General features: G+C 49.5%; 1 protein-coding gene across 1 annotated transcript in view; it reads left to right on the top strand.

Moving 5' to 3' along the window:
• Nucleotides 1–692: 692 nt before the first annotated feature.
• The window catches only part of RPRD2 (regulation of nuclear pre-mRNA domain containing 2), a 60,426-nt gene continuing 43,199 nt past the window's right edge, over nt 693–17,919 (top strand). The window contains 1 exon segment of the mRNA XM_037501058.2: nt 693–978. Coding sequence (XP_037356955.1) covers nt 774–978 — 205 coding nt within the window. The 5' untranslated portion in view covers nt 693–773.

Here is a 17,919-nt window from a genome sequence, read left to right on the forward strand (position 1 = left end):
TGGCGGCCTCCCGACATTAACAGTGGCGACCGAGCGGCGGGAACCCCCGGGCCCGGGGGTGTGACCCGGGCAGGCCCCTGAGGAGCACAAGGCGAAGCGGAGCAGTGAAGCCCCTTCCCCTCCCCCTCGGGTTTTCCTCCCAGCCCGCTACACGCCGGCCTGCCGCGCAGGCGCACAAGCCTGCGGAGCGCACCTCGGGCCGCGGGGCCAGCGCGCGCTTCCCCGCCCGCGCCCGTGATTGGCCGCCCGCCTGCCGCGTCGCCGCGACGCCGCGACGCCGCGACGCCGCCTCCGCGCTCCGGGCCGCTGGGGCCGGGGGGCGGGGCCGCGGGGCGCGTGCGCGCTGCCGCCGCTGCCCCTCTGCTGCTATTGCGTTGCAAAAAAAATCCCGACTGGGCAGCCCGGGCCTTCTCGAGCCGAGGGCCGCGGGACGGGGCTGCGCCGGGCGCGGGGCCCATGCGAGAGCGAGGCCCGCCTGCGGGCGCGCGGGGCCGGGCGGGGCAGGCGCCGGCGGGCAGCCGAGCGTCCGCGAACCCCTTCGTCTCGCGCCGCGCGGCGGGCAGGCTGCGCCGGGGCGCCCGTCCTCCGCGCGCGCCGACCGGCCCCAGCGCACCCCTCGCGGCGCCCGCGCCCCGGCGCGCCCCGCGCCCCGCGCCCGCGCGCGCCCCCGGGCGCCCGCCGCCCGCCCGCGCCCCGCGCTCGCAGTGATTGTTGCGCCCGCGCCCGCCGCCGCCGCCGCCAGGGGAGCAGCCGCGCTGGTGCAAACCGGGAAGATGGCGGCCGGCGGCGGCGGAGCCAGCAGCAAGGCCTCGTCCTCGGCGGGCGCCGCGGCGGGGGCGCTGGAGTCCTCGCTCGATCGGAAGCTCCAGGCGGTCACCAACACCATGGAGTCCATCCAGGGCCTGTCGTCCTGGTGTATCGAGAACAAGAAGCACCACAGCACCATCGTCTACCACTGGATGAAGTGGCTCCGGAGATGTGAGTGCGGGGACGCGGGGGCGCGGGGGGACCCCGGCGCGGGGCTGCCGCCGGCGCCCGCATTCGGCGCAGCTGCCGGGCCCAGGCCGGCCCCGAGGCCCCCCTCCAGCCTCCGGTCCCCGCCGGGCCCGGCCCGCGCTGCTGCAGCCGCGTCGTGCCTCGGGTTTTGTGGCCACTGGCTCGGCGTGACCTTGGGCCGTTGGGCCCGATCTGGGGCGATCCGGGGAGCGTTTCCCGCCGCAGCCCCTCAGGTGCGGCCGCCCTCCCGGGCCCTTCGCGGACGCTGTCGCGTCCGTTTCTTTCTCGGGCCTGGCGCGCTGGTGACCGCTGGCCTCCCGGCCGCAGCGCCGGCCCAGCGGGAGTCCGCGCTCCGGCCTCGCCGGGAGACGAGGGCCGCTCGGGTTTCCGCTGAGCTCCAACTTGTGCGGCCGGGAGGGCCTGCCGGGGTGTTGGGACCGAGGCGCCTGAGCTGCACGCGGAGCCGGGGCGGCCGCCTGGAAGGCCCCCTGCCCCTCCGGTTTCGCTGCAGTAAATACCCGCTCTTGACCCTGTCCGGAAACGACCATCCTGACGAGTACTTTGAGATAGAAAGCGTAGCCGCCTACCCGCCCATCCCTTGAAATACCTTTTTAACGAGGTGAGTTTGGTGTAATAGGTGATCGAAACAGGAAACCCAGAAACGTGCTTTTTGGATGAATAGGACTTTCCCTCCCGGTTATGTTTTGTCCATCGGGGAGTTTGTCCCCGCTTTGCTGCTTTCCTGCAGAAAAGAGGTCTGTGAAACTGTCATGATCCTGGCTTGTTTGGGAAAGATTGCAAATGTTTTGGGAGGAAATGTGGAGTCGTCCCTGTTGCTCCTTGCTGAGAAGAGAGAACTCACCCAAGTCCATATCCGACCATCTTTTGTTGCTTCTTGTGTGTGGCGTGTCACGGATGAGAGTCAGTATCCAGCTGTCCTTCATATTCCACTTCTGCCAGTGCTGTTGTAGTGTTTTAATTTGTGTTTACCCTTTAGGGAACAGGTAGAGAAAACTTGTGAGAAATCAGGGGCACCAACCTTTCCGTTTGTGTGTGAAGTTATGGTTGGGAGAGGTGGTTGTGGTTCTTTGAATAACATGCAGAAAAGATTTAGAACAAGCCTGCTTATCAGTAGCAGATCAAATAGTTACTTTCCTGCCAAGGGGTAAAATTAGGGCCTGGAACATCAAATATGATGACAGTCATCATCAGAGACTCACATTGAGTAGCTGGTGTGTTCCCAGCCCCAATTGTCGTTGTCATTCACATCATAGCTCTGTCATTTCTTGAAGTAACCCTAAGAAGTTAGGTTTTTTTTAAGTTTCTCATTTACAGATAGAGAAGCTAAGACTCCAGAACATTAAGTTGCTTATGGTCACACAGTAAAATGGTGGAGTAAGGGTTTGACTGCACCCTCTTAGATGGCAGTGGTCACATTTCACTTTGTAAAACAATGTTTTCAGGATTATTCTCTCATGGGCTTGGGACACCAGTGGTAGCAAACAGTGCTGGTGTGAGCTGCGAACACATTCGCCTCCCTGTTTTAAAACATTTTCACTAAATGATACAAGTATTTAACATTTTCTACCTTTGGGCTCTGGAGCTTAACTGTATGGTTACATCATTTGCCAGAGTAAGTTGGTCCCCAGCCTGCCTTGTGGGATTTCAAAGGACAATGACAGTATTTTTGCTAGTCAGCACTAATGGAGCCAGCGTTTCTCTCCCTCACTGTTGTTGATATTGCGCTGGAGCTTACTTTCCTTCAAAGCAGAAGGACGATCGCCCTAGGAAGACAGCACTTCATTTGCAGTGCATTAGAAATGGTCTGTGTAGTTACATGCTTTTGGCTTCCTGAAATCCTGGGTTTTCTTCCCTTGTGGAGTGGAATTTATAAAACGGTGACTGTGTAGTCATTTTACATTTACAGTTAAGCAACATCATCTATCTCATTGCACCTGCAGCCTCATGTGAGACTCAGGCATGTGGTGGCGGGCGCAGTGGACAGAGTTTATGCAGGGGCTACTCCACCCTCACTTTCATCTTTTTTTTTTACAGTTAGAATTATAATCTTAACAGAATTTTATTTTTCAGTCCGCTTTAGGCAAATCTGAGAAGCGATGTGCCCAGCCTGTCTGCCCATTTTTCTGATGCCATTTTTGCTTGTCTCTTCTTCTGGCATCCTTTTCTCAGTCATTTATCTTCAGAAGCAGTGATGAATTTAAGTAATTGCATTAGCTTCTTCAGAGATACTTTTATTTTCTCCTCTATTTCATTGTGTGTAATGAGAGACTGTCATCTCACTTGAGAGGGAGTGGTGTGGCGAAAGCAGGGGGGCTTTCTGAGGCTGGCCCCCCATGCGTGGGCGCTACAGGTTTACTCAGGTTTCTGTTATTCGCTTTACTGAAGCAGTCATGCCTTTTTTGTTTTTTTTTTCATTTGTTTATTTATTTCTATTTTTTATTTGTGCCGTCTATCTTTTTTAAGTGACTTTTATTCCTATGGCATAAACAGATGTTATGTCTGTGCTTTGAAATCCTCCAGTGGTATCCCGTTGCAATAAGATGAAGACCTAAACTTTTACTGTGGCCTACAGGATCCTACGCCATTGATGCATCTGCTGCTGTGGCTTCTTCAGTCCTGCCTTCTCATCTGGACCCAAGTTCAAATACTAGCTCTTCAGAAAGACCTTCCTAAATGACCTTGTTCGAAGCGGCCCTTCTGTTGCTTCTGTCACATGTCTTATTTACTTGTTTACATGTTTATTGCCTGCCTTCTCCCACCACCGAAGAGCAGGCACAGGGCTGTGGTGCTGCTGAGTCCCTGAGCAGCTAGAACAGTATTTGGTGCACCGTGCGATCAGCAGATGTGCTAAGATGATCTTGTGAAACAGTTAATCAAGAATGAATTGTTAATTTCTGTTTATTTGAAGGAAATGCTTGTAATTTAGTGAAAGAAATGGTAGACATGGTTGTCAGCAGGTTCAAGACATGGCTCTTAATGGACTTGGTGGGCAGTCTGATCAGATTATGATTTCCATACTTGACTCTTCCCTCGTATTTTTAATGTAAAATGGGGATCAATGTGGAACGAAAAAGACTCTGGAATTAGATCTAGGTGTTCAGATCTTCATTTATCACTTAATGCCTGGGTGACTCTGAGCAGAGTACTTAAATTATGATCCTCAATTTCTGATCTATAAATAGAGATAATGATTGTCTCATAAGATTGTTGGCTAGATTTAAGAAGATAATGCATGTCGTTTTGCATATAGAAACATTCAGATTATTTATTATGATGAGGATGCAGATAAAGATAGTCTTGAGAAGTTCCTGAATATTTAAAATAATCACAGCAGAACTTTCTCTTGAGTGCAGTGTTGAAAATTATGTTCCCAGTCAGGAGCACTTGAATTGTATCAGCCTCTCTGGCAAATTAGCAGGTTCTGGGGAACTTGTCGGACAAAATGGAGAGTAACATGTTCCCGATACCGCCGTGCTGTCTTGATGCTGAACACGAAGTAGTTGGTCTTTATTAGGGTGGTGTGAGAGTTTGAATTGTTGGCAAAAGGGGGGAGATAGGAAAGTAGACTCATTTGTAGGGCAGAAAATCTGTTGAGATTACTCTTCAGTTATTTTTGGTGCAGATTTTAAATAAGTGCGGAATTAGAAATATATTGGCACCCCCTCCTCCTTCTAGTGCTCACCCTGCTTCCGTCGTTACCAGCTTACTCCCAGTATCTTCTGTCCCCAGTGCTTTATCTCTTCTCCTTCAATTTTTGTATCTTTTCCCACTACACTAACGTAGAAATATTTCCTCATGTAAGAATAACTGATTGCAAAGAATTTGCAAAGTGCAGTTACCTTTTTTGATCTGTGACGGTGGTTTCCCAATTTTGTTTTGGAATCCTTCGCTGTACCATGATTTTTTTTAAATTTATTTTTGTGCATCAAGTACTGGGGTACAGGCCAGAGATGCGGGTGGTGAGAGGATTCACCAGAGACAAAGTGGGGAACAGAACAGGCAGACCGACGAAATACACTGCTGAGGGGAGCAGTGGGCGAGGCAGGGGAGGTCTGCTGCGCCATGTGGGTTGCTTCCTTGCCAGCCGGGGATCAAACTCATGCTGCAGTGGCTGTGTATTGCTTCATAGTGTGGTGCTCAACCCCTTGCGCCACCAGGGAGGCCCTGTACCATGATTTTTTAGCCAATTTTTACCAGTGCTTGCTTTGTGCCGGGCACTGTTGTAAGCATTTTACATCACTCATCTAGTCCACACAGCACTTTGAAGTTGGCGGTGGTATAACCTCCATTTTACAGGTGAGGAGAGAGAAGCACCTGGCGGCTCACTGCCCGTGGTGACGATGCTGTCAGCGGTGGGGCCGGGTTGAGTCCAGCGTTGTGGTCCAGCATGCTCACCTCAGCCACCCTGCCTCACAGCCGGCCTCTGTGCAGCCAGAGGCAGCGCTAACTGGGCTGCTGCTTCTTTTTTTTTTTTAAGATTTATTTTTTATTTATACAAGAGCTGGGGTACAGGCCAGAGGCGCGGGAGGGTGAGAGGATTCACCAGAGACAGAGTGGGGGCCAGAACAGGCAGACAGATCGAAAGCACTGCTGAGGGGAGCATTGGACACGACAGGAGAGGTCTGCGGCGTCATGTGGGAATCTCCCTGGCTGGCCGGGGATGGAACCCACGCTGCAGAGGCTGCGGACAGCTTCACAGCACTGCTCTCAACTGGCTGCACCACCAGGGAGGCCCCTAACTGGGCTTCTTTATTCAAGGTCAGGCCACATAGATTAACTCAAATGTTGAGTTTTTTTTTTTTTAAAGATTTATTTATTATTTATACAAGAACTTGGGCCTCCCCTGGTGGCGCAGCGGTTGAGTGCTGGGCTGCGAAGCTGTCCACAGCCTCTGCAGCGCTGGTTCGATCCCCGGCCGCCAGGGAGGGTCCCACATGGCGCGCAGACCTCTCCTGCCGCCCGCTGCTCCCCTCAGCAGTGTATTTTGTCAGTCCATCTATTCTGTTCCCCACTCTGGCTCTGGAGAATTCTCTCACCCTCCCACACTTCTGACTGTACCCAGTGCTTGTATAAATAAATAAATAAAATCTTAAAAAAAAAACTGGAGTACAGGCCAGAGGTGTGGGAGTGAGAGGATTCACCAGAGACAGAGCAGGGAGCAGAACAGGCAGATTGACTGAAAAACACTGCTGAGGGGAGCAGCGGGGAGACAGGAGAGGTCTGCTGCGCCATGTGGGTAGCTCCCTGGCTGGCAGGGGATTGAATTCGTGCTGCAGAGGCTGCAGACAGCTTCATAATGCTGTGTCTTAACTCCTTGTAACACCAGGGATGCCCCTCAAATGTTGAAATTTTTTAATCTTTATGGGTGTTTTTGTCTTGTGGGTATTTTCTTTCCCTATGGCAAGACTGATCATCTTAGGTGTATATGAAGTTCTGGTAAGCATTCATTTTTGGTTTTGATTAAAACAGGGAGAGCAAGTTGAACATGTTACTTATTACAGCCCTCTATTGGATGAAAATCTTTAATGTGAGGTGCATTTAGATGAAATAATATAAGGGTTTGGGGGCAGAAAGTTTGGGGTGCAATACTGGTCAGTGGAGAGCGCAGTCTTATATCTGGTGATGCCACAAATCTGAGGACCCAGGACCCTCTTCTGCAGCTCCAACCTCCAAAGTGTAGCTCTTTCTCTGTTTACTTTCTTTGAAGGCAGGGCTCCTGGGTCAGAAGGGGACAGCCGCAGGCACCCCACTTTTTCTGTGTGCACGTATGTGCACAAGTGGGTAGCACAAGTGGAGTGGGAGCAGATCCTGACAAGATGAATTTTGTTTGTACGTCCCTATTTTGCATTAGTTCTTTTTTTTTTTTTAATAGAGGCATGTTTTTATTTATTTATTTGTTTGTTTGTTTGTTTTGTTTATACAAGCACTGGGTACAGTCAGAAGCGCGGGAGGGCGAGAGAATTCACCAGAGCCAGAGCGGGGAGCAGAGCAGGCAGAAGGACCGAAGTACACTGCTGAGGGGAGCAGCGGGCGGCAGGAGAGGTCTGCGCGCCATGTGGGACCCTCCTCCGGTGGCCGGGGAGCAGCCGGGGATCGAACTGGCTCCACAGAGGCCGCGGGCGGCTTCGCAACCCAGCGCTCAACCGCTGCGCCACCGGGGAGGCCCTATTTTGCATTAGTTCTTTAAACACACATTTATTGACTATCTTCTGCTCCAGACACCGGGCATAGAGCAGGCAGACAAAATGGAGAAAGATTTTTGTCCTTATGGTGCTTACACGTTATAATAAGGGAGACAAACAAGATAAATAAGTGAAATGTTAAACATGTTAGAAGGTAAAGATATTAGAAGTGCTATAGAGAAATATAAAGCCAGGAAGAAGAACGCGGAGTTATGGGACTTGCAGTTTGACCCGAGGCGGCCTGGGGCAGGGCCTCGCTGAGGAGGCGCCGTCTGCGGGAAGGTGAGGTGTCACCATGTGGACGAGAGAACGAGAATAGAAAAGTCCTGAGGTTAGAGTGTGTATGGCGAGTTTAAGAAGCAACAAGAATGCTTTTGTGGCTATAAAGCATTAAACTGAAGATCAGCAGACAGACTCAGAGATCACAATGGGTGAGAGTGGGGCGAAGGGCAGATCACACCGGGTTTTATAGCAGGGACTTTGGTTTTTATCCAGAATGAGATGTGGAGTCATTTGATCGGGAGTATGTTGTGGACTGGTTGAGGTTTGTAGATTCTGATTGCTGCAGAAACAGGGCTGCCCATTGGGTAGCTATTGTAATCCTGGTTTATGAAACATTAGTAATTTGGACCGGGTTGTGACCAGGAAAAGACACGCTGTTATTCTGGACTTATTTGTAAGGTAGGTCCAACCACACTTCTACATAGATTAACAATGGGGTAAGAGAGTAGGGTAATCAAAAATAACTCTTTTTTCCTGAGTGACTGGAACGAGTTGACATTGATAATGGGGGAGGCTGTAAGTGGGGCAGATTTTAGGAGGAAGACTGGAAATTTAGGTTTGATTTGTCTGTGTTTAAAAATGTCTTACTTTGAGATACAGTTCACAAATATTAAAAAAAAATTAAGATTTTATGTTTGCGTAGAAGAGCTGGGGTACAGGCCAGAGGTGCAGGGGTGAGAGGATCCACCAGAGACAGAGTGGGGAACAGAACAGGCAGACTGACTGGAATACACTGCTGAGGGGAGCAGCGGGCGAGTCAAGAGAGGTGTGCTGCACCATGTGGGTAGCTCCCAGCCTGGGGATTGAACTCAAGCACCAGTGGCTGGCTAAGACTTAACCCCTGGGCCACCAGGGAGGCCCACACTTTTCTTTTTGATAATGTTTCAAAGCATGAACCTACCTGATTTATAATGTATAGTTATAATGGTATAAACTAAGGAAGCTGTTTCTATGTATATTATGAGACTTTTCAAGTAGTTGTGTTCTTCATTTAGCTACTTTGTCTCTCAAATGTAGAAGGGAGTTGTTATGAATAATCTAAGTGGGTTTGAAGCAATATGTAAAACATAATTTCATACACCAGATTTCTGGATACCCTAAATATTAAATTACGTGGCGCCAAATACTAAATGATGTGGCACTAGATGTTCCTATAACTCCATGAAATATTGACAAACGTCAAATGGTTATGTGGTAGGAAAATAATCTCGAAAGGAAAATTTCATCAACAGTGGAAAAATTCTAAAGTTAAATTTACTCAAACAGGCCACTGTAAAGTTTTGTGAGTGATGTATGTGTGTGATTTTGTAGGGAGTGAAAGTTTACTAATTTTATTCTTAGCCATTTGGTGTCTTGCCTTTATAAACAAACAAATAATGGATGTATCCAAACTTCTCTTCCTCAACTTTTGTTAATCAGTTTTGATTTTTTTTTTTTTTTTTTTTTTTTTAAGATTTTTTTTTTTTTTTTTTTTTTTAATATTTATTTATACAAGCACTGGGTACAGTCAGAAGCGTGGGAGGGTGAGAGAATTCACCAGAGCCAGAGCGGGGAGCAGAGCAGGCAGAAGGACCGAAGTACACTGCTGAGGGGAGCAGCGGGCGGCAGGAGAGGTCTGCGCGCCATGTGGGACCCTCGCCAGCGGCCGGGGATCGAACCGGCGCTGCAGAGGCTGCAGGCAGCTTCGCAGCCCAGCGCTCAACCGCCGCGCCACCAGGGGAGGCCCTGATTTTTTTTTTTTTTTTTTTTTTTTTTTAACTTAAGTGTTTATTGTCTTATAGTAGTACTCCACATCCAAAGGGGATATTTGGGTTAGTCGTTTTAAAATTTTTAACTATCTGATAGTTAAGAACACTTGAGGTTTTTAATGTAGGGAAGGAGCAGAGACCCTAGTAAAAATTACTCCAAAACTCAACCGGGTTGTGCAAACTGGCTTGATTGAGTTTCTCATGTTTGTCAAGGAAACAAAAAGTAGTAGGTGTTTTGTAACCTTTCAGACCCCTCCCCCCAGTTATGATTACAGAACACTGGAACAATGTACATTTTGTGGCAAAAGTAGGAGGACCTCCTTACTCCTGTTGAGAAAAAAGCAACAGTTTCATCTGTGCTTTGGGATATTAAAGTTTTTTTGGCTGAGATAAAGATAATTTAAGAAATAGCTCATTCTTTTTATTCTTAAAAAGAAACATTGAAATAGAGGCTCTTTGATGAGAGAAACAAAATGTTTATAATGCTGGGTTTAAATTTTGGTTGTGGCCTTTATCTGTCCCTCCTCTCCCTCTCTCCCGCAGCCCCGCTCGTTTTCACTTGACTTCCCTGGTTCCCGCCGCCGCAGAGAGAGGGGCTGCTTCTCTGGCACCCTCTAGTAGAAGGAGGGGAAGCATCTCTAATGTTAGGGATTCTCCTGTGCTGTGGGTCATTATAAAGTAACAGAATGGCTGCTGGGCTGCTTTATGATCATTTTTAAACTGTAGCATGACACCTTATGCTACACGATACAGCTGTGGCCTGGAGGCGGTCGGTATTGCTTGAATTAACATTTCTTCCATAGTGTCCAAAGATACAGAATTCAGAAAATGAGCTTAGAAACATGGAGCGCTGCTTCTGTCGGGTGCTGGAGGAGCTGGAAGTATACGGAATTAACAGGCTGTAACGCAAATGAGAATTGAACAGAAATACCAGGTTCTGAGAAGTGAGTCCGTAGGAGTTTTTATATGCTGGTAGCGTTTAGAAGGTAAAAACTTGTTTTGAATTTTTAGTCTTTGTGATAGGCGGACACCGGCCGCGACTGGGTGGCTGTGGCAGGCGCGGCTCCCGGCCTGGCCGGCCCGCGGCCTTCCATCCTCCACGCCCCCCCCCCGCCCCGTGCCCTCCCCTTCTGCTAACCCCTGATTGGTTGCAGTGTAAAAATGTGTGTGTTCTGTTGAATTCATCCCGTTCTCCCGGTAGCGCACCTCTGAGGGCCGCCCTGAGCGCGGCCACCTCAGGGGCGGCTCCACTGGCGCAGGTTTCGTCTTTGCTGCTCGTCTGAATAGCCCCCGTTGTGTGTACCCCCACATCTTTTTTCACCCAGTCTTTTGTTAACGGTCACTTAGGAGGGTTTTAGCTCTTGGACACGTCAGCAGATAGTGCCGAAGTAAACATGGGGGGGGGTGGTATGTTTTTGAATTAGTGTTTTCATAATTTTTTGGTAAATATACAGATGGGGGAACTGGATAGTGTGGAGTTTCTGTTTTTAATTTTTATACTCCCCTTTTTTTGCGTGGGAGAACTGGGGTATAGGCCAGAAGTGGGGGGACGGGAGAGGATTCACCAGCAACAGTGTGGGGAGCAGAACAGGCGGATCCACTGAAATCCACGGCTGAGGGGAGCCGCGGGCAGACAGGAGAGGACAGCCGCGCCTCTCCAGGCAGGGTAGCTCCCTGGCTGGGGATCGAACTCAGGCCTCAGTGGTGACAGTGCTGAGACTTAAGCCCTAGGCCACCAGGAGGCCCCCCAAACTGCTTTCCCTGAGGGCTGCACAACTTATGTTCTGTGTATCAGACTAGCTTAATAATTCATTTCCATCTTCTTAGGTTTCTTAGATCGCATTGTGCGCTGCTGACAAATGTGGGTAAGAGACAGAGAAAATAAAACTCAACAACGAGCAAAAATAACGCTACCCATTTGTATAATACTTTGTACAACAGCATTTACCAAACGCTACTAAATTAAAGTTAAACCTTGTTTCCTGCTGCCCTGCTTTAGTACTTTTAGCAACATGCGTTATGAATTTCTGAGAGGGGCGAAGGGTAGGATATTTAGCATTTTCCAAATTTATTTGACCATGAAATCCTTTTTTCGTTTAACCTTTTCATATGACTGGGATTCCACGGAACACACTTTGGGAACCTTTTTTGTCGACTTTTTCTACACACCCCTAATTAACCAACAGAGAAGCAGTTATACTTACGAGTCATAAGAAAGAGCTCATGACATAGGTTTCCCCCAAAATTGTGAAGCCAATGAAAGAAGACCCCCCCAGTATCAACACAGATGGGCCAGAATGAGCAGCGGGAGTGACCCCGAGCGGCCTCCCCGGTGGAGGTGGGCGAGACAGAGGCGGGAAAGGCAGGCCCGGTTTCCGAGGCTGTCCCGCAGCAGCTGCGGTGCACAGCGTGGCAGAGGGAATAGCTCTGTGCGGACACCGGCCGCGCAGGTAGCGCTGCGCCAGGATCATTTTCTGTAATGTTTGGTATTGGTATAATTTTATGTCTTATTCAGAGGGTTTCGAATTAAAACATTGAAGTCATGTTTGTGGCCACTGTTTAACATATTTCATGTTTTTTAAAAAATATTGTATTCTAAAGCATCAAGTAAAATGAATTTGTAAGATTTAATAAATATTGAAACAGGTTATCACTGTAATAAGGAACTGCTGACTTTGCTGCGCCCTTTGATCGTGGCGTTTTCGCGGAGACAGCTGGACAGCTGCCCTCCTGCTCGGGCAGTGCCCTCCGCCCCCCTCCCTGAGCCGGGCTTGCAGAGCCCTCTGTCTCGCGCTGGTCATTCAGCATGGCAGGCGGTTTCGGGTTTTTCCCTTGGCCGACTCCGGAAAGATGATGCCAATGGAAGGCTGACTCTCTTTCCCAAGGAGAGACTCTTTGTTTGGGCGGGGTCTCTGCGGAGTGAGGGGCAAGGGGGGGAGAGGCCCCCTGCGCTGGCGGGTGGCGAGTTGGGAAGGCGGCCGTGGAGAGGCTGAGGGTGGGGCGAGGTGGGCGAGCAGAGCTGTGCAGGAGAGCGTCACCCACACAGCGCCGAGTCCTGCCTCTTATCTGTCGACAGTTATGTTGTTCTTGGTGTTGGCTCAGGACCTTGTCATGTGTTGTATCACGTAGTCTTGGTGACGGCTCTGCCTCGGATGTGTGGCAGTCTCTGGGTAGAAAGGAGGGCGGGTGTTTTGAAAGGGCTCTGGAGTTGGACATGGCTGGGCTTTGAAATGCGGTCTGCCTAACTGACCAGAAATACATTCCTAACCAGTTACTCCGGGGTCTTGGGGAGGGAGCTGTGGACTTGGGAATGGTAAGCATTTTGGTGGCGATTAGTGGATGCTTTAAGGGACAGTGTTTTAAGTGAGAAGAGGATAGGGCCGGTGAAAGAACTCTGGGGAACCCTCTAGTTTTAAGGGCAGAAGAAGAGGTTTCCTAGGGAGATGAGAGAATCACAACAAAAGTGACTTCTCAGAAACGCAGGGAAGAGCAAGTTTTCCAGAGGAGTTCCAGGGGGGCCCGGTTCTGGGAAGGAGTGCTGTTTCTTGGGCCAAAGGGGCGGGCGGAGGGCTGCTGTGTGTGTTCTGGCCACTGCTGTAAGATTAGTAGCCCCATAGTGTACATTCATGTTCTTTTCTTAGGGTGCTGTTAACCTGCTGAGGCTCGAACTCGGGCCTCAGACAGCAGCAGTGATAGTGCTGTGACTAGAAGTCAGTCACAAAAAGCAAAAAGTTCTACTTTGTTTGGAAATTAAAATATGCATTTCTGGGGCCTCCCTGGTGGCACAAGGGGTTAAGTCTCAGCACTATGAAGCTATCGCAGCTACTGCAGCACAAGTTCGATCCCTGGCCAGGGAGCTGATCCACAGGGCGCAGCAGACCTCTCCCGTCTTCCCACTGCTCCCCTCAGCAGTGTGTTTCAATAGCTATGACTGTTCTGCTCCCCTCTTGGTCCCTGGGGAGTCCTGTCACCCCTCGCACCTTTCATCTACACCCCAGTTCTTATATGCATAAATAAAGTAAATCTTAAGAAATGATTGCCTTTATAAAAAATGCATTTCTGAATAACTGATGGGTCACAGAAGGAAGCTTGTGGCGAGTGTGCAGTAACACCGCTGAGCAGCGCACGCCCAGCGCGGGCCTAGTTTATGTGTGTGCCCTTTGGGCCCATCAGTGATGCGGCAAGACGCCGACGTCGTGGCAGCGCCTGGTGGGGACGGGCCAGAAGTTCAACATAGTGAAAAGGTAACTGCTGTGACAGAAGGTGATGAAGTCTAAAGGGTTAAGGTTAAAATTGGAGGGTCCGGGCATTGGCGTGACGGGAGACAGAGGCCCTGGGGTGGACTCAAGGTAGGCTCCGCGGCGAGGGAGAACCGAGTCAGCCCCGGAGCTGTGGCGCGCGGCACTAGCCAGGCGGCTCTCTGCAGGAGGAGTCCCAGGAAAGGGCACAGCTGGGGTTCAGGTCCTCAGGTGAGTGTATCTGCTTATGCTCAAGGAACTGCGTTCCCACATCCCCTGGCCAGGTGGGGAGACTACAGGGAAGCGGGCGCTGGCGGAAGGAGGGAGCACTGCCAAGTCTAGAGAGTAACACACGGACTCACCTTTGAAAAGGCCCCTCGCTGCCAGGGTAGAATGGGCGAGGGGGGACGGACAGCAGGGGGATCCAGGAGGGGTGCGGCTGCTCCCGGCCAGGGCTGCTGTGGGCAAATTTGCGGAGACTTTGCCATCTAAACGCTTGACGGTGTAGTCTTTCAGCAGGTTGCAGCAAGCATGCAGCTGCCCCTTTGGTCTAGAGAAACTGTGTTTTTATTACAAAATAGCACACATAAGAAACATTGGTCCAGTGTCCATGAGTTCAGCTTCAGCTCGCAGCCCTACAGCAGGGTGGAGCCACGGCCACCCAGGAGAGGTGCAGTGATGCCTTTCGCAGATATGGGAGTCTTGTGGGCATCGCCCGAGGAGGCGGAGGGTGCCCAGCGAGCCAGCATGGAGGGCAGTTGGGTGGCCCCTTCAGGGTGCCCTTCCTTTCTTTGAGACGCCGCCACGCAGGCAGTTTCCCTTACCAAGCCTGTCTCCAGGAGACCCTCACCTGAAGACTCAGCCCGGCAAATGAGAAGACATGCTCTGAAAATGAACTTGTTGCTCTCAGAGCTCAGATGTCCTGCCAGAGCTGCACAACCTCACGGCAGGTGATTTAGATTATACCCCTTCTGTTACCACAGCAACGGATTTTGTCTCGCCTTCCCTGTGCCTGCCTTGCCCCTCTCTCCATCGGGATTTGGGAGAGATCAAGAATTTAGTTTGTAACAGGGTAAGTTTTAGATATAGAATGCAGGTGTCCAGCAGAGAGTTACGTGGGTCTTGAGTTGTGGGGAGAGCTGGGGCTGGGTGCAGCATCGCTGGGCACCAGGGAGGTTAACAGCCTGAAATGCAGGAGACTGAAAATGAATGAGTTGAACATCTCAAGTGAGATATTAGACAAAGAACAATTGAATAAGCCCAAGGAAAATAGAAGGAAGGAGTAGATAAAAATAAGCATAGAACGAAGATTAGTGAGACCTAGTGAAGGATAAACGTGCGTCAGGATTGATGAAGAGAAAGGGATTAAAGCGTAAACGCAGCAGTAGATAGAAGGGCGGGAAGGTGCTGGCACTGGAAAACACTGTTGTGTGCTCCTAACATTCGGGTCAGGAAAGTCAGTGGATGAGAAAGACCAAAGTATTAGCCCACACATTATATTAACTACACACTGATAGTTGACAATAGAGTACCAGTTATAAGGCGGGGGGGGCGGGGGAATAGGCCTTTACAGCGGAGAGTTTGCCCTCGGCAGTCATGGAAGGGCCCGAGAATTCCGTGTGTGTCGTGGCGAGGCGAGGCAGCGAGCACAGGTGCCCCTCGTGCACTGAAGTTAACCTCAGAGAACCGTAACTTAACCCGAAGTTATGCCTCAGAGAACAGAGGAGTCCCCAAAGGTGGGGCGTTTCTGCAGGGCAGCTGGCTTCGCCTCTTCCAAGGATTCAGTGTCATAAAAAATAGGGAGGGGCCGGAACTCTTGCAGGCTGAGAGAGACTGAAGGGCCCCAGAAACCAGGCACTATATAAAGATGTTGGAACTTGGATTGAAAAAATACAAAAACAAAAATAGTCATGAACATTCTGGGGATAATTGGGAAATTTTGAGGATGAGCTTTATATTGGCTGTTGCTATTAATGTAGATGCTCTCAGGTGTGGTGCTGGCCTGTGGCTGTGTAGGAGACTGTCCCTGTTCTTGGGACACATGTGTTGACATATTTAGGGACAGTATTGCTGCCTGCGACACACTTTAAGGTGATTTGGCAACAGCGACGTGTGTTATGTGTTCATGGAGAGAGATGGAGCAGGTGTGGGAAGGCAGTAACAGATGGTAAACATAGGTGAGAAACTGTCATTCCAATTATTTCACATTCTGGAAAGAACTCAGAGGAACACATCTTTATTATCGCATGTGCTTTGTGTGAAGTGGATTGTATATAAAAATTTGTTGAATTACTATCAACATTTTATAAACTGCAAAGTATTGCTGGGATTGTTTCGGTGACTAGAAAAGAGAAATTAATTCTTGGAGTTTTTAATTTGGGGGATTTGTGTGGTTTAATGCAAATCTGTGTGTTTCTCAGCATCTGTGTGAACAATTGACAAGGAAAGAATATTGTTAAAAACAGCAGCCTGGGACCTCCCCTGGTGGCGCAGCGGTTGAGCGCTGGGCTGCAAAGCTGCTTGCAGCCTCTGCAGCACCAGTTCGATCCCCGGCCACCGGCGAGGGTCCCACATGGCGCAACAGACCTCTTCTGCCACGCCCGCTGCTCCCCTCAGTAGTGTATTTCATCAGTCTGCCTGTTCTGTTCCCTGCTTTGGCTCTGGTGAATTCTCTCACCCTCCCGCGCTTCTGACTGTACCCAGTACTTATATAAATAAATAAATAAATCTTAAAAAAAAAAAAAAAAAAAAAACCAGCAGCAGCAGCCTGGGCCTCCCTGGTGGCATAAGGGGTTAAGCACTGCACTATGATGCAATCCTCAGCCTCTGCAGCAAGAGTTCAATCCCTGGCCGGCCAGGGAGCAACCCACATGGCGCAGCAGACCTCTCCTGACTCACCTACTGCTCCCCTCAGCAGTGTATTTCAGTCCGTCTGCCTGTTCTGTTCCCCACTCTGTCTCTGGTGAATCATCTCACTCATCCCCCTGCATCTCTGGCCTGTAACCCAGCTCTTGTATGCATTAATAAATAAATCTTAAAAAAAAAACCAGCAGCCTGGAACAGACGCAGAACAGATTACTAGCAGAGACAGGGCGAAAAAGACGTAATAAAAGCAGTGAAATTATGGCAGTTCTTATCCCAGGTTTTTGGCCCTTAGCCCAGAACCTTCTCTTACTTGCTAATCACCTTGCTTTCTCACCTGTTTCAAAGAATTATACTTAAAAAAAATATTTATATTTGCATAAAAGAGCTGGGGTATAGGCCAGAGGTGTGGGGTGGGGTAGGGTGAGAGGATTTACCAGAGACAGAGTGGGGAGTAGAACAGGCAGATGTACTGAAATACACTGCTGAGGGGAGCAGCGGGCGAGAGAGGAGAGGTCTGCTGCACCCTGTGGGTCAGCTCCCTGGCCAGGGATTGAACTTGTGCTGTGGTAGCTGGTGATAGCTTGACAGCGCAGTGATTTTAACCCCTGCGCCACCAGGGTGACCCTGTGCTTTTACTTTGCATCTTAGAGATCTAAATGAACTACAGAACATCCTTGGGGAGGGGGTGATGGTTGCATTCCGTGCTGTGGATGGTGGTCCCCTGGCTTGTTTAGCCCCTATTAATGACTTTTTGTATATTTTCAGGCTTTTGTTGGAAATAGTGCTGCAAAGAATACCTCTTTTTGGTCTTCTTCATTTATTTTATCATGAAAAGAATACATACTTATTTTATTTTTTATGGAGGTAATGTTGGTTTACAACACTGTGTAAGATTCAGACACGTGATTACACCTTTTCATGCAGATGTATGTTACCATACCTGCAAAGAATCTTTTTTTGTTATTAAGCTTTTTTATTTTCTAACATTGTTGTTCATTTTGTACATTGTTTGCTCTCTCCCCTCAGGCGTAGACTCCGCAGATCTCCCACACCACATCACATCACCCATGAGCCATCACCACAGTCCCTTGAGCACCTCACTCTCCTGGTTTGACCCCTCTCCCTCCCCGCCCCTGCCGTGTGCCTGAGATCTGTATTTTGTCTGTGAGTTTTGTATTTTTTGTTCCTTTGACACTTTGTTTTGTTTCCCTATATTCTCCTGTAAGTGAATCCGTTCTATATTTTTCTTTCTCCTGAATTTCACTGAGCATCATCCCTTCTAGCTCCGTCCATGTTGCTGCAAATGGCATGAGTTTATCTTTTTTCATCCTGCAAAGACTATCTTCAAACATAGACCTCTGTACATAAGAGCAAGCACATCTGTGAAGTAAATTCGCATTGCTGGCTGGTGCAGCTGGAGGCAGGGATCAGTCACTATATAGGAGGTGGTTGTGTCATTGAGAAACTGAGGTGAGGTAGTGGGGAGAGAGAATGAACTGGAAATGATGTATTCCAGCAATGGTACTTTCTTTTTTTAACATTCTTGAAACCTGTGTATTTTAGGGTTGACAGTTTCATTCAGCTGAT

This window comes from Talpa occidentalis, unplaced genomic scaffold (genome assembly GCF_014898055.3).
Source record: "Talpa occidentalis isolate TD23 unplaced genomic scaffold, MPIMG_talOcc4v2.1 talOcc4.9, whole genome shotgun sequence".
Lineage (NCBI taxonomy): Eukaryota > Metazoa > Chordata > Mammalia > Eulipotyphla > Talpidae > Talpa > Talpa occidentalis.